The 24,200-nt window shown below is 31.5% G+C and overlaps 1 protein-coding gene and 2 long non-coding RNA genes across 3 annotated transcripts in view; 1 reads left to right on the forward strand and 2 right to left on the reverse strand.

Moving 5' to 3' along the window:
* Window positions 1-455: 455 nt before the first annotated feature.
* The window catches only part of LOC143058409 (transcription initiation factor TFIID subunit 5-like), a 43,944-nt gene continuing 20,199 nt past the window's right edge, over window positions 456-24,200 (reverse strand). Inside the window, exons 12-18 of the mRNA XM_076231904.1 lie at window positions 7,223-7,360; window positions 6,197-6,278; window positions 5,581-5,692; window positions 4,650-4,763; window positions 4,064-4,118; window positions 2,951-3,170; window positions 456-899 (exon numbers count right to left, since the gene is read on the reverse strand). Of these exons, the coding sequence (XP_076088019.1) occupies window positions 785-899; window positions 2,951-3,170; window positions 4,064-4,118; window positions 4,650-4,763; window positions 5,581-5,692; window positions 6,197-6,278; window positions 7,223-7,360 (836 nt within the window). The 3' untranslated portion in view covers window positions 456-784. The remainder of the gene's footprint in view (window positions 900-2,950; window positions 3,171-4,063; window positions 4,119-4,649; window positions 4,764-5,580; window positions 5,693-6,196; window positions 6,279-7,222; window positions 7,361-24,200) is intronic.
* On the reverse strand, window positions 8,611-24,122 carry LOC143059162 (uncharacterized). Its single transcript, XR_012973407.1, has 4 exons — window positions 23,462-24,122; window positions 21,634-21,840; window positions 13,089-13,252; window positions 8,611-9,572 (listed from the first exon to the last, which is right to left on the reverse strand). It is a non-coding gene; the product is annotated as an uncharacterized LOC143059162 (long non-coding RNA).
* On the forward strand, window positions 14,945-20,127 carry LOC143059849 (uncharacterized). The gene is made up of 3 exons (XR_012973633.1): window positions 14,945-15,232; window positions 18,384-18,446; window positions 19,520-20,127. It is a non-coding gene; the product is annotated as an uncharacterized LOC143059849 (long non-coding RNA).

The following is a 24,200-nucleotide window of genomic DNA, read 5'->3' on the forward strand; positions in this document are numbered from 1 at the left end:
CTTAATAAAATATCTGAGAAACAGACCAAACCACAAGAACTTAAAATTGTCTAATGAACCATAAAATTGAGGTACAGGTCAGATTAAAACTGCCAGCCAGACTTGAACACTTTACAATCAAACTATACACTAAGTAAAATTGACCTAAATAAGCTTAGTTTATGAGATACTGACTTTACTTAGATACTGACTTTACTCTAACCTCGATTGCCACTCCATACAATGTTGTTGAGGTCAGACATGTGAACACTACCTGACATACATGCGGATGGTGCAAGAAACCTATAGACCAAATGTATATTCCAGTTACTCAATATAAGTGAGTATTTGGGTTGACAAAAAAAACTCATATTTTAACAAGAAGTCACTGAACCCAAAAGGTGTCAAATTACCACAACATCAGAGTTTTTGGTTTTTCACATGACTTTCGCTTGATGTCCAAAATAAGAATATAATGAACATTAGTTTGTAATCAAATACATGGTATGTGTAGTAGTAAGATAGGCATGGATTATGCATTTATTCTTCAACCTAGTGATCTACATTCAATATCTAATAAATATCAGTATGTTTTCAAAAGACTCTTTCACATTTCTCTTTCTTTTCATAAAGGTTCTCATACTTTGCACAATGTTCCTCACTTGACTGAGTGTATACCATCTCTTTTCACAAAGATCTTAACTTTTCATGAACTTCAAATCATGTCAATAATCTTTGCAACATTTCCCTCTGACAAAAATGTACTTGTCCTCAATTTTACAGTCAACAAGATGGTAGTTTAATGTCATATGGCTACAGGTCCACTTGCTAATAAAAGGTTCTTCCTTGTAAAGTGAACACATAAAACTGATGTCTGTTTTGTTGGAAAGGATCCTAGTAACAAATTAGCATTATCATTCCTGTAAATATATAAGGTAAAACTATTAATTATATACTGTCTGATTAAGACTTTTCAACAAATACAATATAAATTGATATAAAGGGTAAGGTGGTATGGGAGTCTAAATTGAAAATGATAGAATTTGTTCATATTATGCCATGCCAAAACATAGATATAAAAAATATAATAAAAATGCTGTTACCGTGCATTTTCTCAAGCTATAGGTTGTGACAAAATGACACATTTTGTATAGATTATACAGGAAAATATCAATATGTGATAAGAAGCTAAACTAAATGATAGAATTGTAAAATAAAATACAAGAAGGTAGCATTTAGAAAATGCTTTGAGAATATCAAAAGAAAAGATAGGATCACCGTCATGACCGTGCGTTTTTTCTCAGATAAAATAAAAAATATCAAATACCATGCAGATTCCTTCAGAAAATGCACTATTTCAGAGTTACCTCCCCTTTAAATGCCATTTAAACACATTAAAAATCAAGCAAAAATTAATCTACACTTGTAAAATATTTAAGGAATTAATGTAATATTTTTTTCTGTCTATGAAGAAACAACAAAAATGTGGTGAACACTATTTATTCCCTGTAGCTTATAATTTAATTTTTAATTCTAATTTAACCTGGAGTAAATTACGAAAAGGCTGTTGATGACGTCACAGTCATATGACAAAATTATGTCTAGGAGCTGATAGACAAAACAGTGTCAGCCAATCAGAAGACATGTTACATCCAAAATTGACTATTTATATTTATCATGTTTATAAAAGAGGGACGAAAGATACCAAAGGGACAGTCAAACTCATAAATCTAAAACAAACTGACAACGCCATGGCTAAAAATGAAAAAGACAAACAGAAAATACAATAGTACACATGACACAACATAGAAAACTAAAGAATAAACAACACAAACCCCACCAAAAACTAGGGGTGATCTCAGGTGCTCCGGAAGGGTAGGCAGATCCTGCTCCACATGTGGCACCCGTCGTGTTGCTTATGTGATTACAAATCCGGTAAATAGACTAATTCGGTAGGTCACATTCATGAAAGGGAAGGGGATGGTAGTTACGACATATCTGATATCATTTGTGAAACGGTTATTCCATAACGGTCAACCAACTCGTGATGGCGTCCGTAAAATTTACGAAGGGATGATTTCAACTTCACCATTTGGAACTCTTGGTTTAATAGCTTCCTTGTGAGCAGTAACCCTCTATCAAGAAAATCATGATAGGAAATGCAAGCACGGGAATATCGTATCAATTGGGAGATATATACCCCGTATGCAGGTGCTGCTGGAATGTTGCTACTTAGAAATGGAAAGTTCACAATTGGAAAGCTGAAATCATCTCTTTTGTCGTAAAGTTTTGTTTTCAACCGACCCTCATTGTCAATTTCTAGATGTAAGTCAAGATATGAAGCCGACTTAACTGTATCTGTAGTATCCTTTATCTCCAATTCGATGTGTTATAAGTGATGATCTTATTTTGTTCTTTTGAATGCAAATTCACATTAGTTATTTGCATTCTTACATCAAATTTTGCTAACTTGACAATCTGGACCTTAAATTCAATGTTTTTTTACAATTCAAGATGCTGAAAGATATCCATACCACCATAAATTACACAACTGGTGTGATTCAGATTATTCAAATTAAAAAGAAACTTGACATAGTAAACTTCTGAGTGGTTTAATTCGGGTTACTATACATGTTAAAACTATGGTGAAACTAGACACAAAATACTTCTGAGTTTCATTGGCAATCATACAACATCTGATTTTTATACATTAAAATATGTCGATTTTTATAATTCATAATAGCCTTTAACCTTATACATGTTATAATTATGATCAATTACTATCAAATAAATGAATTATGGTTCCTCATAGTTATAAAAATAAGATGTGTTATGATTGCCAACAAGGAAACTATCCATCAGGGATCAAAGGAGATTTACAACTACAGGGCAGTGTTCAGCCTTCCACAATGAGCAAAATTCATGTAGTATTTTAACCTATAATTTGTCCTGTGAAAAGGGAAATACTTACACCTGAAGTGAACTTGGTATGGTGGCATCAGAATCTGTATCGTATTCCTGTAGAACTCTGTTGACGTCCCAGATCTTAACACAACTGTCCAAACCTCCTGACGATAAAACACTTCCTTCTCGACTAAACATGAGAGAATACACAGCCTGTGTGTGTCCTTTTAACTGTGCTAACATATTACCACTTGCAATATCCCATAATAAAATCGTCTTATCAACACCTGAAAATATAACAAATACAATACAATAATTTCTTTTTTTACACCTGAAAAATATATTACGGTACATTTGCTTTGCCTTTTTTTGTTTCTACTGAAGCGAATGTTTATTTATTCAGAAATTAATGCATGCATTCATTTTTGCATATCCTTGAACACTAGCAAGAGAAGAATAAATGTGCTTGCAAAAAATAATTTAAAATAAATCACTGCTGATATTATAAAATGTTAATTTTATCATACCTAATCAGGCACTACTAAATAATTGACAATTAGAAAAAAACATGGCATTAATTTCAGAATTTACAGTATCTACATGGGTAAGGAAAGGAGGTTGTTCATTTAAGGAATGACTGTAATATTTTTTCTGTCTATGAAGAAATAACATAAAAAATTTGGTGCACACCGAATAACACGCGTAGCGTGTTATTTAACATTGTGCACCACATTTTTTATGTTATTTCAAATAGACAGAAAAAATATTACAGACATTTCTTATAATTTAATTCTAAATTCTATTTCAAACCGTAGAAAACCATGAAAAAACGTTGATGACGTCACGGTCACATGACTAAATTATGTCTATGGGCTGATAACAAAATAACGTCAGCCAATCAGAAGATGTGTTACATTCAAAACTAAATTATTACTAATTGAACAAGAATGTAAGAATTGTCATGTTTAGATATACCTTATTTGAAATTAAAAGTATTTCTGACAAATCAAAAAGTGGTAACACATTTACAACTCACCTCTATCAAGCTTTTTTGAAAATTCTGGATTATGAACCTTAATGTTGAAACTACCATGACAGAATCTAGAATCTGTATGTCACTCTAGATATACTTGTTGCAGACTCGACAAAAAGGTAATAACTGTAAACATCTATAACTTACCACCTGTGGCTATAAATCTACCATCAGGAGAAAAGCACATCTTGTGAATTGGTCCCTACAATAAACAAAAAATAAACTTCAGTAATGACAGCATGGAAGATTGGATGTGGAATACTTCATATCATCTGTTCTTTATTGCTCAGAAACACCATCTTCATATTTATCAACAAGAGAATTTATCAACAGTTTTTGCTGTCTCTTCACATTTTTTCATACATCCTTGTCAATATATTGAAATGTTATGTAACTGTCATACAAGTGAGAGATTTAGCTAGCTATAAAACCAGGTTGAATTTGCCATTTTACATATAAGGAAATGACTGTACCTTGTAAGTAATATATGACAGTTGTTCTCCATTCATTTGATGTTTTTGAGCATTTGATTAGGGACTTTCCCTTTCAAACTTTTCTCGGAGTTCAGTATTTTTGTTAGTTTACTTTTTTCTTCAACTTTGTACGTTGTTTTGCATTTAAGCATTTGTGACTCAAGAGCATCACTGATGAGTCTTTTGTAGACCAAACATGCATCTAGTGAACAAAATTTTAAGACTGTAATCTATGATAAGTTTATATACTGTAATTATACCTTGTGTCCTGTGAAAGTTCTGACACAGTTCCCGGATTGATTGTCCCACATTCTAACCACACGATCACTGGAGCCTGTTACAATGTAGTTACTGTTTGGGTGAAACTCTACACACTTAAAATAGAAAAGTTAGATCAAAAATCAATTTGTAAGGAAAAAACACCTAAACAAGAAATCAACTAGGTCTTTTTCTTATCTATTTTTTAAGAATACATATTTTATAACAACTTTGAACTTAAAAGTTTGAAAAACCAAATAATTACAAATAAATATTCATTACAAATAAGTGTAGCCTTAAATTTTTTTTCAATTATGCATTAAGAGCACCATTTAAGGTGGTACCCAACACTTTCACTAAAATTAATTTGGCTCGTTTAATTTTCATAAAATTTTGACAACGTATTTACTTTGACCCTTTGGCAAAAATATAAAAATTTCAAAAAAATTGAACCAACCAATTTATCAGAATATTACACTGGTTATATAGCAGTTTAACAAACACTAATTTTGATAATTGAGAAGCTTAATATCCCTTAACAACACAACGTAATTAAAATGTGTAGCTGATTTTACAGAGTTATCTCCCTGTAGTGTTAGGTACCACCTTAACTGGTCTTTTAAGGTTGTTACATAAATAAATGTTATGGAAACATATCCTTTTTATTTTACCATGCCCTGAATAAATTCTAGTTAATTATAATGATTATTTCTTATGGTAATTGTTATAACTGTTCAAGACTACCTATCTAATTTTACCACCACTCAACAAATTTAATAGAAGGAGCCTAGTGAAACAATACTTCATCTAACAAATCCAAAATCAGTCTCTCTTTTCATAACAAATTCATTTAAAATTAATTTAAAGATTGCAATTCAATAAAACATATATATGAAACATCAACCTCAACCTTTGCTCTCATGTTATACTCACATCAACATCTGATAGATGACCAGCATATATCCTGAGTGGCTGGTAATGATCTGTTGACCACAATCTGGCTGTTCTATCATGGCCACAGGATACAAAATAATGACCATGAGGGCTGTATATAAAGAATGAAAAATTCAAATAAACTGTTAACACAGAGATATGTTCGGCTTTTTTGTAATTTTGATAATGCAAATGTTGAAATAAAAAAAAACAATACTTCAACATGTCTTATGCAAATATCAAAGTGGATGAACCATGACTGAAGGTACATGACTGAACAATCTCCATGGAAATAAGATGTGCCAATGCTAATACAACTGCATAATAAATACCATTGACTAATCATAAGTTTTTTCCTTTAAACAAATTTCTTTTGGACTTCAAACAGTTCAGTAACTAACGAAAAGTGTTTTATTTTCCATGCTGTAAAATTGCACATTTCTAGTGCATGCTGGCTAAACCTGACCGCCAGGTAATACTTTCAGATTTCCTTGTCATTGATTCTAATGTTCATTAACTAACAACTTTACACAACTGAATATATTCACGATTTATTTTAATTATGAAATAAGCGGATGAAAATCTTACAAGAATTTTCCACTTGAAAGTATTTTACCTGAATTTAGCATCCCACACTGGGTACTGGTGACCTTTGTAACACACTAGGTTACTCCATGTCTGTAAACTCCATAATCGTACTGTAAAATATAGTGTTTTGGTCATTATTTATTATATGAGGGGAATTCATCTTTCTGGATTTTGTCTAGATCTTGTTTTGTTCATTATTTATTATTTGTAGTGAACTTATCTTTCTGCATTTGTCTAGATCTGTTAGGTGAACCAAGAACTTAAGGGTTTAATAGCATAAATATAATACAAACCATGAAGGACATTCACAAAAATAATAGTCTCCTTTTTTTGTGGAACAACAAAAACACTGCAGTTGTGAGGGGAATCCTGAACTTGTCAATTACAATGTATATAGCTAACTAGGATTATTTGTTACCAGATAATTAGTTTTCATTCAGCTTGGTCCATTTTTAAAATCTGACCTTTATGCCAAATAAAAATATATGTGTGGTTCCAGTTACCCTACCTTTCCTTCTTTTTCGCCTAAAAAATAGCCTACCCTAAAGATTTTATTGTAATTTTTTAGTAAGCACTGTTAAAGTCAGAATGTTGCTCCCATAGACTCAATGTAAAAAAAAACATAAAATAAAAAAAAAATCCCTACCTACCTACCCTAACTTTTTTTCAGATGTAACTGGAACCACACATTCTTTTTTATTTGGCCTTATGAAATAGCAAGTGTAAAAAGTGACAGTTAAAACCAAACAATAAATCAATTGATTAAAATAAATGGAGAATGTTTCCGTTGGACAAAGATGATCCCCCCATTTACATAAAACATTATAAACGGGCATAACTCCTGAACAGAAGTAGTCTTGCCACCTAAATTTGAATTTGATCTGAATTTTGTGGTAATTAGCATTGTGTATAAGTTTGATATCATCTGGTTTACACAAACTGATGTTGAAGAACAGAAACCAAGGACATATCTAAAGACAAGGGTAAATCTTAATATCCTATCCTCTGGGGCATAAAAAAAATATTTTTTACCAAATTCTGTTTGTAAACTTACCACTTCCATCCTCTGAAGATGAAATAAGAAATTTTTTGTCATGACTAATATCTGTAGCATAAACTGGGCCACTGTGACCTACTAATGACTTCACCTCTGAACTTGATCTATCATCCATCATTCTTTCTAACACATCATCTATAAATAGAAACTATACATTTTAATCAATTGTGTAAGCCTTTTACACCTTAATTATACATTAAGTACAGGTCCATGTAAGAATCAGGCAAACAGTGATAAGTCCATGTTGGCAAATTGATCAAATTTCATATTCTAGATATGGATTTACATAATTAGAACTTGAATATGAAATTCTTTTTAAAAAAAAATAATTTTTGTGTTCAAAATATTCATTTTCAAATTCCCCCTTGATGGCCCCTAAAAATGAGCAAGGAAAACTACAAAAAGGCACGTTTTTAAAGTAATTTATCTTGCTTTAATAATATAATTTTTGTTGCTAGTATATACTTTATATAGAGTTCATATGTATAGTGATATGAAAACAGATTTCAAATTGATTTCAAATATTTTCTTCCCTAGCAACCGTAACCATGGAAATGTGATCAAAATGAATTTTAGAAAAATGCAAATTTCATCTAATTTCATTTTATTTTTTTAAGAAACAGCAACAGTATACACACTTTTATTATATATTCCCTTTTAGTAGAAGCCCTATAGAATAAATCGAAACAAAAAAAAGTTCGGAAATATTTCGCTGTTGTAGGTGGCAGCACCATCAAAATCGTCAATTTTTCAGGTTTTTGTTTTATTATTTATGATTTTTACGCCCCATGTTGATCAAATTTAGGTGAAATATTCACTTATGTCATGCCAATTCCTATACATATGATATACCAGGGTTTAAAGGGTTAATATTTTTCATTTTGAGTGGAACAATATATAGCTTGTTTGTGTATGATTGGGGAGGAGGGTCGCTTGAACTATTTCCAAGGGGGAAAATGTTATGATTTACATTAGTAATGAGCCAAAGTCCACAATAACTGTGTTGTTACCTTGCAAGCATCAATGGGGTCTGAATTGATATAAATGAAGGATTTGATTTCTTAGAACCAAATAGTTTTCTCAAAATATTGCTCCAAATATCACACAGCACTTTAGTGAAGAAATTTTAGCAAACGATTACTATGTTTTGTGTCGCCCATATTGATTTTTTTCATTTAAGATGTGATAAACAGGTACTCCTACAAAATATTTGTTCAGTGGTACAAGCAGTTAAATAAAAAATAAACAGGTGTCTGTGGCACAAAAGTGTCCCCATTTTCTTCCTCAATATGTAAATATGCAAGAGTCAATGGTCTTGCATACATAATTTTTTCCCTTTAGAACAGAACATATCTAGTGAACTTACATGTATAAAGTGAAACCACCCTTATTTGCATATCGATAATATTGAACTTAAATTCAATGTTTACTACAAGGAAGAAAGTCAATTGGAGATAATGGAAGTAAAGAATAAAAAAAAAGATAGATAATAAGTTGTTCAAATGTTTAATTTTCTAAAAACTAAATAATTATATGGTCATGATGGTACAAGCAAAATTATTTTAACATATATATTTTAATAGCAATTAGTTTTCATTGATCAAATATGTATCTTAACCTTCTATTCAAAAGAGTGATTGCTTAGTACTTGAATACTATGTGACAAATACTTTTATAAAAAAATAATGAGGAAATCTTTATATTCTCCTGTCTTTCTTTAAAGCCCATCTCATATTACTTGTAGAAAATTCATTTTCAGTCCCATCTGTTGATGTTGGTTTATTTTTTGGTTGTAAATACCACTTCATTGCACAACCTGGCCCACTGGTGTCAGGTTGTTTCCTGTTGCAACTGTTAAAAATGCTTTCCTATATATATATAGCTATCAATAGATGGTTTTCAAGTCCATTTAAGGTAGCAAATCTAATGACACAGCCAACTTTTGAGCAAAAGAACAGCATTTAATCAGAACTTTCTGAGTGATGCGAGGATAATCTGGATGAGTCTTCACCATTTTCTGTTTTTATTTCTGGTCCTTCCTGGAGATTAACTGCACCAACTGTTTTAGGTGTTTTGATTTTTCCAGTTACATTAACAGGTAAATCAAATCCTGATATTAACACACATTATTCTGTTTTATTTTCCTGCCCTTTACCAAAACCTATTTGGTCTATGGATTTATTAGGAATAAATTTTACTTTGCCGATGTTGTAGGCCTTCCTCAGTAGTATACCATCTTCTTCAACTCACAACTCATTAAAATCATTTATTCCTTTTAACTTGTGTGTTATCAGTTTGTGTTATGAGGTGTCGTTAGCACATTCAGATGTTTGACATCCAGCAACACCTGTGGAAAGAAATAATAATGAGGGGAATTATAAACCGATTCGAAGGTCATGTTTTCAACTTCAACTAAATGTGTGTACATTACTACATAGGTCAACATGATATTTTGAAGAAAAGAAAATAATTTTAAACTAGAGGCTCCAAGAAGCATGTGTTGCTCACATGATATTTTTATTTACAATGGATAGATGGAATAATGCAACCGTTATACTTTTGCTCTAGTTTTAGAGATACATGTATGGACAAGTCAAAAACTGCATTTTTCACAATGTTCTATTTTTAGCCATGTCTGCCATGTTTTAGGCAGACAGGGTCACTGGACACATTTTTAAAAACTAAATACCCTAATGTTTATTTTGGGCCAAGTTTATTTAAATTCGTCTCAATTGTTTCAGGAAAGACTTTTGTAAAAGATTGCACAAATTTACAAAAAATTGTAAAATTTGACTTTAAAGGGCAATAACTCCTTATGAAGTCAATTGACAATTTTGATCCTGTTAACTTATTTGTAGAGCTTACTTTGCTGAACATTATTGTTTACAGTTTATCTCTATCCATAACATTATTCAAACTAGAGGCTCTAAAGAGCCTGTGTTGCTCACCTTGGTCTATGTGAATATTAAACAAATGAAGCAGATGGATTCATGGCAAAATTGTGTTTTGGTGATGGTGATGCGTTTGTACATCTTACTTTATTGAAAATTCTTGCTGCTTACAATTATCTCTCTCTATAATGAACTTGGCCCAGTAGTTTCAGTGAAAAATGTTAGTAAAAATTTACAAATTTTATGAAAATTGTTAAAAATTGACTATAAAGGACAATAACTCCTTAGGGGGTCAAATTGACCATTTCAGTCATGTTGAATTATTTGTAAATCTTACTTTGCTGAACATGATTGCTGTTTACAGTTTATCTCTATCTTTAATAATATTCAAGATAACCAAAAAACAGCAAAATTTCCTTAAAATTGTCAATTCAGGGGCAGCAACCCAACAACGGGTTGTCCGATTCATCTGAAAATTTCAGGGCAGATAGATCATGACCTAATAAACAATTTTACCACCCCATGTCTAATTTGCTCTAAATGCTTTGGTTTTTGATTTATAAGCCAAAAACTGCATTTTACCCCTACGATATATTTTTAGCCATGGCGGCCATCTTGGTTGGTTGGCCGGGTCACCGGACACATTTTTTAAACTAGATACCCCAATGATGATTGTGGCCAAGTTTGGTTTAATTTGGCCCAGTAATTTCTAAGGAGAAGATTTTTGTAAAGTTAACGAAGGACGCAAAGGGATGGGAAAAGCTCACTTGGCCCTTCGGGCCAGGTGAGCTAATAAACAACCAAAAACAACAAAATTTCCTTAAAATTACTAGTTCAGGGGAAGCAACCTAATAAGTTTGTCTGAATGATTTAAGGACGCATATATCTTAGCCTAATGAACATTTCTGCTTATGTCAAATTTGCTCTAAATGCTTTAGTTTCAGAGATATAAGCCTAAATTTACATTTTACCCCTATTTTCCTATGGTGGCCATCTTGGTTGGTTAGCCGGGTCATTGGACACAGTTTTCAAGTTAATACCCCAATGATAGTTATTTTCGTCAGACAATGAAAACAGACGCCAAGTGATGAGAAAAGCCTTATGGCCATGTGAGCTAAAAAAGTAAAATAAAAGTTGCAGTGCATGATGTGCTGTTTGCACTATCATTTCAAGGGTTCAGTTTAAAGTTTGATATTGAGACAGATAACATTATAAGGAAATTATGCACTAAATTTAAAACTATTCTGAGTTTTTACTATGACCAAAACCTTTACCCTGAAAAAAAACTGTTTTAACGTTGATTATATTTTTATGATATGGTCCTAATCTGGCATACAATTTGATTTGTACTAAACTTCTATTGATGTGACTTGAAACTTCAATCAAACTAACTTTGACCAAATTAAACAACCTTAGCGAGCACGATCACATAGCCCACGTCCCCAAATTATCATTAAAGAAATATAATAAGTGTAAGTAAAAAAACAAGAGGCTCTCAAGAGCCTGAATCGCTCACCTTAAATTTTTTGCTTAAATCTTCCATGAATGATTATTTTGGGTTTTCAATTTATATAAATGGTTCTTCGATTCTGTCAAATCTTTTCTAAAGCAAAAACAAGAGTGGACACACTGAAATGTCTCGTTTGTCTCGTGTTCATAATATAATTTATGATGAAAGTATAAAAAAACATTGTTTACCCCAAGCATTACATTATTGCTGTTTACAGTTTATCTACATCTATAATAATATTCAAGATAATAACCAAAAACAGCAAAATTTCCTTAAAATTACCTATTCAGGGGCGGCAACCCAACAACGGGTTGTCCGATTCATCTGAAAATTTCAGGGCAGATAGATCTTGACCTGATAAGCAATTTTAACCCATGTCAGATTTGCTCTAAATGCTTTGGTTTGTGAGTTATAAGCTAAAAACTGCATTTTACCCCTATGTTCTATTTTTAGCCATGGCGGCCATCTTGGTTGGTTAGCCAGATCACCGGACACAATTTTTAAACTAGATACCCTAATAATGATTTTGGCCATGTTTGGTTAAATTTGGCCCAGTAGTTTCAGAAAAGAAGATTTTTGTAAAAACTATTGTGTAGTTTCAGAGGAGTTGCAATGACACTTTTGCAGAAGTACATTAAAGCAAATAAGTTCAAAGGAGCGTAATTCCTAGAAAAAAAATCGAATCTTAATTTCCTGTTGATATGCACATCTACATAGTATGTCCTTATTATCTATAAGTAACATAAAATTCTGTTGTGTGGTTTCAGAGGAGTTGCGATGACAAACTGTTAAAGTAGTACATTACTGCAAATAATTTCAAAGGGGCATAACTCCTAGAAGACTAGAAAATCATAATTTCCTGTCCATATGCATAACTCCGGACTGACAGTCGGATCAAATACATTATACCCTACGCAACTTTGTTGTGTGGGGGTATAATAAGGAACAGACAGACAAACAGTCAAGAAGATGGATACACAGACCAGAAAAATTATGTTAATATAATATCACACATGGGCTTCAAACAACATGCAATGGATCATTTTAACCAATGCTTTAATTTTTTCTGTTTGATATGGGTGATGTTACATGTGCATTGGCGGATCCCGGGGGGGTCTCGGGTTGGAACCCTCCTTTTTTTGACCGAATAATGCATTTGAATGGGGACATATAGTTGGAAAAACCACCCCCCCCTTTTGTCCTGGGTTGGGAACCCCCCCCCCCCCCCCCTTTTTAAAATGGCTGGATCCGCCCCTGATGTGTATGTGAGCCTCAGCCTGTGACTCAAGTCTAACAGATTTATTTGTGAAATGAAATTTTCTTCTAAGAATCAGAGTCAGACTGTCTCTGAAACTGTGTACAGAACCAGATTTGCTTATTTTAACAGGGCACATTTAGTTCGCAGTGGGTTTGTGTTGTAATTATGTTTATTGTTTGAACAATGTACAATTTGTTAGTTTACCTGTTCTAGAGTCAAGGGCAGTTTTCATATCAGCTGCTGTTACAATGTTTTTTTTCCACTTGCAACCCAACTTTTCATCTTTTTGCGCATATTTGCCATCTTTGAATCATAGTATGACTTCCCTACATGGGCCTCAGAGTAGCAATATCCCTGAATATTGATCCCTATGAAATATAAGATATTCATTACTCTGCAATTTAAATATAAAATTGAGAATGGAAATGGGGAATGTGTCAAAGAGACAACAACCCGACCAAATAAAAAACAACAGCAGAGGGTCACCAACAGGTCTTCAATGTAGCGAGAAATTCCCGCACCCGGAGGCGTCCCTCAGCTGGCCCACAAAATAACTAAAAAGTATTGTGTATAAGTTTTGTTACATTAGATTAAGGCAAACTACAGAAAGAGGAAGAAAACTAAAAATTTTGCAATTTTACCATTTGTAAAGGGGCATAACTTTAGAACGGCTAAAGTGACGCCCCCAAAATTCAAACTTGATTGTGTTTAATGGTAATAAGCATTGTATAACAGTTTACTAATATTTGGTTAAGGCAAACTAAAAGTTATCTATAGTTGTTAATTTCTGTGTCATTTTGGTCTCTTGTGGCGAGTTATCTCATTGGCAATCATACCACGTCTTCTTTTTTGTATATAAAGTTAGAGTACAGACATACAGTGGTTGTTGTTTGTTTATGTGTTACATATTTGTTTTTCTTTCATTATTGGTTCATTTATCAGGCTGTTAGTTTTCTCTTTTGAATTGATTTTTTATGTGTCATCTGGTCCCTTGTGGAGAGTTTTCTTATTGGCAATCATACGACATCTTCTTTTTTTATAAACAAGGGTTAAACTTACAGCCCCTCCGCTATGGCAGGGGGCATAAAATAAGTTTATGAGATACATTTGTACATCTAGAATAATATCAAGGTTATAACAAAATGCACCCAAATTTCCTTTAGAAAAAGGGCAATAACCCTTCAAGTGTTGTCTGATTCATCAGAAAATTACTTGTTAGATAGCTTTTGACATGGTGAACAATTTTAATACTTTAGTTTTCCCAAAACTATAATTATATTATTTTATAGATATAAATTAAATGATATCTCTAGGTAGTTTTTTCCAAAGCAATGTCTCAAGAAACATATGTGCTTTAATAAAAATAAAGATTATAGCTAATTTCCTAATGCATGTAGAGCAAGACTTTCTTACTTTGTTCGTATACTGTGCAATAGTAATTTAGATAACATCCAATTGCTTTTAACCATTATATTTACAGGTTTAAGTTTGCCTATATTTATTGTATGAAGATGTCAGTCTTAATTACAAAGCTTGGGTTAACGTTTCAAAATCAAAATTTTACCCTACAAGCATAAAGAAATTAGCTGTAAGATAAACATTAAACTACTGTCACTTAGGGAATACATAAAAAAAAATCAATGAAGGATAATAAACTTAATTCAAATAGTTTGGGGTGGGGGTAAACATTTCTTTAATTGAAATGATTTTATACTTTCCTGTGGTCAATCATTTTTTCCCAAATTAAGTTAAGAGGAGAGTAAGGGGGTTAGTCAAAAATATATATATATATATATAAATTAGGTTTTTTATCCTACATTGAAATTTTGATGTCGTCCCTAATTCTGATATTGTTATCTTCTGCTTTTATCTTATATTTACTTAGCCCAATTTTTATTGTTTTTTTTTAATTTTTATTCAACAACAAATTGCACTTTCTGCTGTTAACAATATACCTCACCAGTCCAGCATACCAGTGAAGAGTCCCTGTTTGTTAATACCAGAAATCCAGGGTTGTTTTCTGGTAAGCATCAATATATTAAATCAACATTAGTATTATAATCTAACAGCTAAGTTATAAAATAATCAGCAATGAAATAATAAACAAGTAAATATCAGCGAGATTTATTTGTTTACCTATACATATAAATAGGAAAAAATACTATTTGGATATCATCTAGCAATATAAATGATTTTTGAGTATAGTTTCCGGAAACTTTCCATATTTTCTCCGTTAACGTGTGCATTGTTTTTCTATCGAATAACTTCCTGGTTTGAAACAAAATTGTCACACCGGTTTATGCGACTTTAAAAATAGAACAAACAGATGTGATATAGCATTATAACAGGTATGTCTAAATCAAAATTTATCAATAGTGTAAAGAAGATCAAGAGTAAGACTGGTTTCTTTTTCAAATCTTCTTTTTGTAACGGTAAATTGATATAAATAGCCTCGATATTAATCTTAACATGTGGCGGTGAACAGTAAAATTTATATTACTTCATCAGTTCCTGATGTGTAATTTTAAAAAATTTATATCTTTAATTAAGTTCTTTCATTTATTTTTGCTAGATCATATATTTCTCAAACAAACAAAAAATTATTTCAACAATTTGAAAGCTTTTTCTAGGAAACAATTACAATGTGTAGTCTTACATTTTGCCTGTAATTTGTAACTATACATAAATTCTGCTTTGAATACAGCATAAACATTTATAGCTTCTGTTTTCTGTTCAGACATGTAGTAAGCTTTATATATACAAAACATTATTAATGTAATCAAATAATTTATTTCATAATATTGTTCATCATTAATTTTATAACCAAATACTAGATTTTTCAATGTTAGAATATTATTATCAATATTCAGTTTTCCAAAAAGATTTTTAATTTTACTAAAGAAGTCATCAAGAAAATGACATTTCAGAAACATGTGATCATAATCTTCAGTGGTATTGCAAAAATTACAATTTGAAGTATTGCAGATATTCCACTGTTTTAATAAAGTTTTACAAGGTAGAATAAAGTGTAACAATTTCCAACGAAACACTTTATACTTATTTTCTTTCAAATAATGGTGAACAAATTTCAATATATTACAGACTGAACTCTTAATATACTCAATATTTAACACTGTTTTCCATCGGTTAAAACCAACAGGAATTTGAATCTCATTCTGAATGAATGTGTTATAAATTTTTTTTGTTTCTAACTTGTCTAATGTTTCTGTATAATTACAATTTCTCTTAATAAATAAAACATAATCTGTTTTTACTTGAGTTTTCTTTGAATTTTCTTGTCTTAAAATGTTTATCCATTCTTTTGGTAAAGCTTTCTTCAATTGAGAAAATTCTGACAACCAATTACATTTAATATTGAGTTTTTGTAAAATATATTTCTCTGATATGTTACCATTTTCATCTATAATGTCATTTACATATATGATTTTGCTATTTATCCAGTTTTGAAATATAAGGCTTTTTTTTTTAATCTTGATAAATTGATTTCCCCAGATTACTTGTTGTCGAATAGTTCTAAAGTTTTCTGGTTGCTCTATTTTTTTGTTTTTTACCCATGCTTTTAATATATTCAAATAAAATTCTGGCAGCTTATTTAAACCAGGAATTGAGTTAATACCATCAATGTTCATATGAAAGATAAGGAAATTCTTGCCAAATTTATTAAAATAAAATAATGGTATTACTTTCCAGTTGGCAAAATCTCCATATATTAATCTTTTAATCCACCCAATTTTTAAAGATTCTATGTATTTATCTATGTCAATCATTTTTAAACCACCATCTAGCAATTCATAGCTTAATACATTACGTTTAACTTTTTCTGTTTTGCTTTTCCATAAGAATTGAAATACAATTTTTTTAAATTTATCAATATATTCTTTTTCTATGTGAGAAACAGATGCTAAAAAAGTAATATTGGGTAGAATCAGTGATTTAATAACTGTTATTTTTCCCAATAAGGTTAGATTTCTTTTCTCCCAGTTTTTAATTATCTTCTCAGATTTTTCTAATTGTTTTTCAGCATTGAGCTTTTGACAATCATTTTTATTACAACCAAAAAAAACTCCTAAACATTTTACTGGTTTGTTTGTAAAGTTAATGTTTTCATATTTTTCTTTACAATGTTTGTGTTTTCCTAACCATATGCCTTCTGTTTTTGATCTGTTTAATTTAAGTCCTGATAATGTGCCAAAGATTTCAATCATATTTAAAACTTTTGAAATGTCTTTTTGTGATTTTAGAAAAAGTGTTGTATCGTCTGCAAGTTGGCTGACTTTTAATGAATGTGTTTTCCCATCTATCTTAATTTCAAAGCCTTTAATGTTATGGTCTTGCCTTATGTTACAGGCTAATATCTCTACTGCAATAACAAAAATTAATGCACTGCACGGACACCCTTGTCGTATACCGCGTTGAATGTTTATGGGTTCAGATATCCATCCATTATTTATTACTGAGCTTTTTATATCTGTATATAAAGTTTTAATCCATTTAAGCATAGAGTTTTGGAATCCAAATTTTTTTAAAGCTGAAAACATAAAATCCCATTCTAAAGAGTCAAATGCTTTAGAGAAATCTAAAAAAAGTAGTGCCCCCTCTATGTTAAATCTTTCTGCATAATCAATTATATCTTGGATTTGTCTAATATTATAACCTATATATCTATTTTTAACATACCCATTTTGATCCTTATGTATAATATTTGGAAGTATATTTTTAATGCGTTGAGCCAATGAATATGCAATTAATTTTGTATCAATATTTAATAAAGTTATGGGTCTATAATTATTTAAGCAAAGTGGATCATTCTTTTTATGTATTAGAGAAATAACTCCTAGTTTTTGAGAACTTGTTAACTCCCCTTTTTTATATGAATAATTAAATGTAGATACAGCAAATTCTTTTAAATCATTCCAAAAAGTCCTATAGAACTGAACACTAAGTCCATCAATTCCAGGTGATTTATTAAGTTTCATCTTGAATAACGAACTAGTACATTCTTCAATGGTTAACGTACCTTCCATTATCTCACTCTCTTGTTTATTTAATTTATGATCAATATTTATATCATTAATATATTTATCTATGGATTTTACATTTGGACATGTGCTATTATAAATATTTTGATAGAATTCTTTTTCTATTTGTAAAATTTTAGAAGACTCTGTATGTATATCTCCTTTTTCATCTTTTAAAGCAGTTATAGTCTTTCTGGTCTGTCTAGCTTTTTCTAGTCCCAAAAAAAATTTAGTATTTTTCTCTCCTTCTTCTACCCATTTAATCCTTGACCTTATTTGAGCTCCTTTACTTTTTATTTCATAAATTTTTCTTAGTTTACATTCATTATAAGTTAATTCTTCTTGATAATGTTTAATAACATCATCTTTACAGTTTCTGTTTATATTTTCATTTAATTTTTTTATCTTATTTTCCAATATATGTATTTCACTTTTATTTTTATTTGCATTTCTTTTACAGTATGCAACAGTATGTTCTCGAACTTCAATTTTGAACAGATCCCATTGATGGCCTATTTTATCAGTAAGTTTTGTTTTATTTTTATATTTCATGATAAGGCCTTTTATTATATTTTTATACTCTGTATTATCTAAGATACTGTTATTAATTTTAAAATAACCTTTCCCTTTTGATTGTGATCTCCCTTTTACCTTTAAAGATATAGCTTGGTGATCTGTATGTGAAATAAGTGCAGGTCTTATATCTGTTGAATAAATATGTGACCTTATTTCTGGACAAACAAGAAAGTAGTCTATGCGTGAAGCTTCGTTTATCTTATTTTTCCGTCTCCATGTAAATTGTATATTATTTCTATGTATGTCTCTCCAAATATCTATCAGTTTGTGTGTTTTGATTAACCCCTTTAAACTGTTGACTGGTTTTTGTTTTCTTTTATTATTTCTGTTGTTTTTTTTGTTGTCAATATTAGATAATGTATCATTCATATCTCCCCCTACTATGACCATACCTAAACTGTTTTTCTGTATCATGTCATTTACTTTTTTGAAGAAAACATTCCTATTTTTAGGTAGATTTGGTGCATAAATATTAACTAGAGTATATATACTTTCTGAAATTTCTATGTTAATCAAAATTATGCGCCCCTCCTCATCTTGAAATTTATCAATTAATTGATAATCAGTGTGATCACTTATAAAAATAGATACCCCTCTTGATTGAGAATTTCCATAACTGTGGTATGTATCACCTTTGAATTCATTTTTAAATTTTTCCTCTAAAGTAGAAGTAAAATGACTCTCTTGTACAAATAAAATATTACAATTCTGATACTTCATCCACATATGAAGCCTTTGTCTTTTATCTTTTGAACCAAGACCTTGGCAGTTTAATGAACATATATGTATTGTTTCACTCATTGTTTACCATAGATTTCTAGTTAAAAAAAGTAAAGTTTCTTATATATAATATAACCATAATTTGTTTACAACATGGTATATACAGCTAGTATTAATATTAATATACACATTGTACATAACATTGCCAATAGTGCTTACAATAATATTGCAAATAATCATTTTAACATTTATAGTATGATAACTACATTGTTTACTTTTTATTTCATTGTCTATTTTCAGACCGCATATGGCCTTGACATTACTCAGACACTGACCCAGATTCTGATTAGCAAATTGAAGTGGTATGTCTGAACACCAGATGTTATTAAAAGAAAAGTTAAACAATTTCAGTGATGGTTTTGTGATATACCATATTCCAAATATTAGCCAGAATAGAAATATATCATTATTGGATTTACCTGTGAATGTTAAAAAAACGTGGATGGCTATACATTTAGTGACATGTTCTAAAAATAGATTAGGATTTTCCTTTTCTATACATTGAAAACAAGTGTGAAGAATATTACCACTCTGGATTATAAACGTGGCATAAATGACTGATGGATTTTTTTTCACATGGAGAAAAAAATGTTGGATATAGATATGTGTATTTCTTGCAATTTCAATATCAATGATGTGGTTTTTACCAAAGATACATTCAAATTCTAATGTTCTATTTATAGCGTACCATACTAACAGGTGATTGTTTGAAACATAAACATTTTTTATGATAAACATATATTTGACATTCAAATAGTCATAATCTTTTGAAAGTATGCAATCTTGCATTGCATCACAATCATTTTTTTGTTTTTTTTTAATTAATAAAATAAAAATAATAAATTCTATGTACATATATTTATATTTGAGCATTGTAGTGTTTTAATTATTTAACAATTGCATTGTAATGGATTTACATATCGTACTGGCCCTACGGTTTAAATGTCTTTTGTGCAGGACCTGTACGTTCTTGATACTCTTCTGTTGGGGTTGTTGCATTTCTCTTATCGGTTTTATTTCTTGGAGTTTGGTTCGTTCCTTGGAAATATTGGCTTATATCTCCTAGTGTTTTCTTTTGATTATTAGTCAGTTTTTTTTTCTTCTTTTTTTTGTGCGAACCATCTATTGGAGTGTTGGTGTTTATAGCTTCCAATCCTGAGTCATGATTGTTCATGTATGTATTGTCGTTGTCTGCACTTTTGTTGGTAGAAGTGTCTGTTTGATCATTACTGAGTGGAGCTATAGCTGATACTGTTTGACTGTCATTGGGGATTGGTTGCAGTATTGATTGTGATGTCTGCACTGAGTCTTCTGTTTCTGACTTATCCTCATCTGAATTGTCGTCTTCTGTGTCGTCACTTTCACTTAGATGCGAATTACACTCTGCTTGTCTGTGTCCTTGTTTGTTACAATGAAGACAAACCCAGTCATTTGGACACTGCGAAAATTTGTGACCTTTGTTTAGGCATTTATTGCATGAGATTTCAGCTTGATTGTGATTTTCTTGTCCTTGGTGAATAACTGTTGCTCTGTATTTACCAATAAGGACAGATCTCGGTAAAGCTTTACTTAAAGGAGCTACCATTGCGATTCTGTCTCCAGTTTGGCAATTTGATAACAGGCCATCTACTCGCAATCGTTCTCTGTACATTTTAATAACCTCGCATCCGTGGTATTCTAAGCTTCGTTCAATCTGTCCGTCCTCAGCGGAACAGGGCACATTTTTTACACGTACTTTCAGGTAAGTTGGTCTTTCATTAACAATTATCCTTGGGTTTCTACTGTAAACCTGGATATATTTATTCCGAATTGTTATGCCAGACGTAATGAGGGATTCTCTATCGATATCAGAATCAAAATAGATTCTCCACAAACCTCGAACACGCTGCAACCCTTTGAGATGACTGGCTGGGCATATTGTAGCGTCAATGGTTTTGTACAGTTCTATGTGTGTTAGAAACTGGTCTCTGCTTGGTTTAGTGTTGCCAAACAAGTCAGTTTCTAATATGAAAACTGGTTTTACATCCTCAACATCATAATTGTTTTTTGTGTTTTGTTTTTGCAATATAGAAGAGTAAGTCTCGATGGTGTCCGCCATATTGTTTTTGTCATTGGTTTGGTTTACCTCTGAATTTTCAATTGTAGTATTTGTATTATTTGCTGAATTTGACATCTTACGACTGTAAAAGTTTCCAACTTCTATTACAACTTCGTCTGATTAAAAATTAGTTATCAAACCACATCTGATACACATTAAATCATACTTTTTGTGGGAGCCGTGACATAAAACCGCCTTAGCAATCAAGCCCCGGATGTCCTATCCAATTTTTATTGTAATATATATTGTATGTTACCTGTTCTTTCACTTATTTCTTGTAAGCATAACCAGATATGTCCACAGTGGTACATGTTGATGTAGCATGCTGCATTATCTGATAGAAGATCTAACTTCTTACTTTAAGGAAGTTGATCTTTCTAGTCATTATAAAATTCTCAAGAAGTGAAGCCACACAAAACCAATCCTGTTTCACAGATTTTAAAACATGGGTGAAAATTCTATGCTGAAAAAGAAATGCACAAGATAATTTTTATAGATTTTGATACTGAATTCATTCCAAATAAAAGACTACATGTAAATTTATACATATTCATTTCATAAGAATCTATTTCATTAGAATCTTTATAAATCAATGATTTTTTTGTTTTTTTATAGTCAGTGTGATACATGTAAATGTAAGTACACAATGAAAAATTATATAAAGTTGCAATTGATCATGCTTTATACATAAAAAAATTGCTAAACAGTCTCAAACTCAGAACAACCTTATACATGTTTTACAAATAAGCATATTTTGGTTTTCCTGTTTGAATGGTTTTACACTAGTAATTTTGGGGTCCTCTATAGCTTGTTGTTCGGTGTGAGCCAAGGCTCTGTGTTGAAGGCCGTATATTGACCTATAATGGTTTACTTTTTAAAACTGTTATTTGGATGGAGAGTTGTCTCATTGGCACTCACACCACATCTTCCTATATCTATATGTGGTATGATTGCAAATGAAGTAACTCAGGGTTCTCATTACAGACTTTTCAAATTTTCACGAGTCCAAAACTCACAGACTACTGAGAGTTACATGTATGAAATTTTCCACAAGAGAGCAAATCTCTTAGAGGTTAATTATAGGTCAGGGATAAATAAAATAAATAAGTTTTATTTAGAGTCGGCAAGGTATATAAACATATGGATCTCAGAATCCAGGATTGTGTACCTAATTTTTAAAAAAATGGGGGGGGGGGGCCTTACCATAGACCCCCTTTGAATGTTGCACAGGCTGATGTAACAATGTGCAGTGTGCCCTTCGAATAACCAAATTAAATGGTTTCCTCAAAGCCAATTGCAACATTTCACGAACTTTATTCCCAATTGCATGGGCCCCTTCACCTAAACTCTAGGAAAATCACTGAATAGGTAAAGGACGGTTAGCAATGAGCAAAATATTTACTGCATAGTATAAATGGCCCTGAAATACTGACTGTGATATTTTCCATATTCTGCATCATACTTTGAAAAAGGCAGGGCAGGAGTTTTGATTATCAAAAAAAATGGCAAAAATAAAGGCAGGATGACAATTTAAGTAAAAAAAGGATAACCCAATTAATATTGGCAAGACCTAATAGACATGTCGATGATAGAGTGGGGGAAAAAATGCAAGACAGAGATTACAACTAAAAAAAAATGCAAGGCAATATTTTTTATCCTACCCCCCCCTAAAACAATTAAACGGTAGCTCCCTTAACAGCTTGATGGATGGGTGCGCTGCCTATTTAGCAATAAGACTACAGTTAAGAAACCCTTTGACTGTAGTTACATTTGTAGTACGGTGGAACTGGAAAAATAACAAAATATACCAGGCACAAGGGCATGATGTAATGTGTATCATGGGTGTTATCACTTGTTCTATCTTTGTTGGTATTAATGGTATTACTCAGTGGCAGATCCAGGGGGAGGGTTCCGGGGGTTGGAACCCCCCTTTTTTTTAAACAATCAATGCATTTGAATGGGGACATATAGTTGGAACCCGCCTTGTCCTGGGTTGGGAACCCCCCTTTTGCAAATGGCTGGATCTGCCACTGTTACTTATTGTGCAAACAGAGTGTGGGGACAGAGGCAGCATATTGATTTACCTGAAAATACCACATCGCAGTGCTATCATAATAAACTATCTTTTATTGGCATTGTCCACGGCTGGATCATGTAGTCTGGCAACCTCCACGCAGTCTGAGATCTGTCAATGCCGCGGCGTTATGTCTTTATTACATTCAGCGAGCTTTCGTAAACTTTTATCTTGACTACATACAGGATTAAACCCCACATGAATGGGTTAAAACAGACTTATACTGCCCTTTATGTCCGGCGGGACCAACTCGTCTGCCATTTGTTATTGTTGTTGTGCAGACTACGCGCCTTTTTTTAAAAGAGGTAACCAAGCAAGGGAGATAAACAATACGGTAAATGACGCGTTTCGATGATTTTACTTTAGTGAATAACATTTTTTAAATAAAAATTTCCAAACTTTTTATTCATTGAAAGAGAAGATATGTATCAAATGATTTCAAATATAAAAAAAATTGTGTGCTAGGCATCTGCTGTTTACAGAAAATCAATATCGAAGTTGACCTACTTTCAATGCATTACACTGTTGTATATGCGGACGGCGAATGCATTCAATTTATTTTTTCTAGACAAATATGGCATACATCCACGTAATACTATGGTTTTGTCACTTTTAATAATGGATTACAAAGTTCACAAAATTTCACCATATTCCGTGTATATGGACTTATCAGTTTTTATTTGATTTGCCTGATTCTTACACGGACCTGTACTTAAGAGTCAACACACAAATTGTTTCATTTTCTAATC

The sequence above is a fragment of the Mytilus galloprovincialis genome, chromosome 14 (genome assembly GCF_965363235.1).
Source record: "Mytilus galloprovincialis chromosome 14, xbMytGall1.hap1.1, whole genome shotgun sequence".
Classification (NCBI taxonomy): Eukaryota; Metazoa; Mollusca; class Bivalvia; order Mytilida; family Mytilidae; genus Mytilus; species Mytilus galloprovincialis.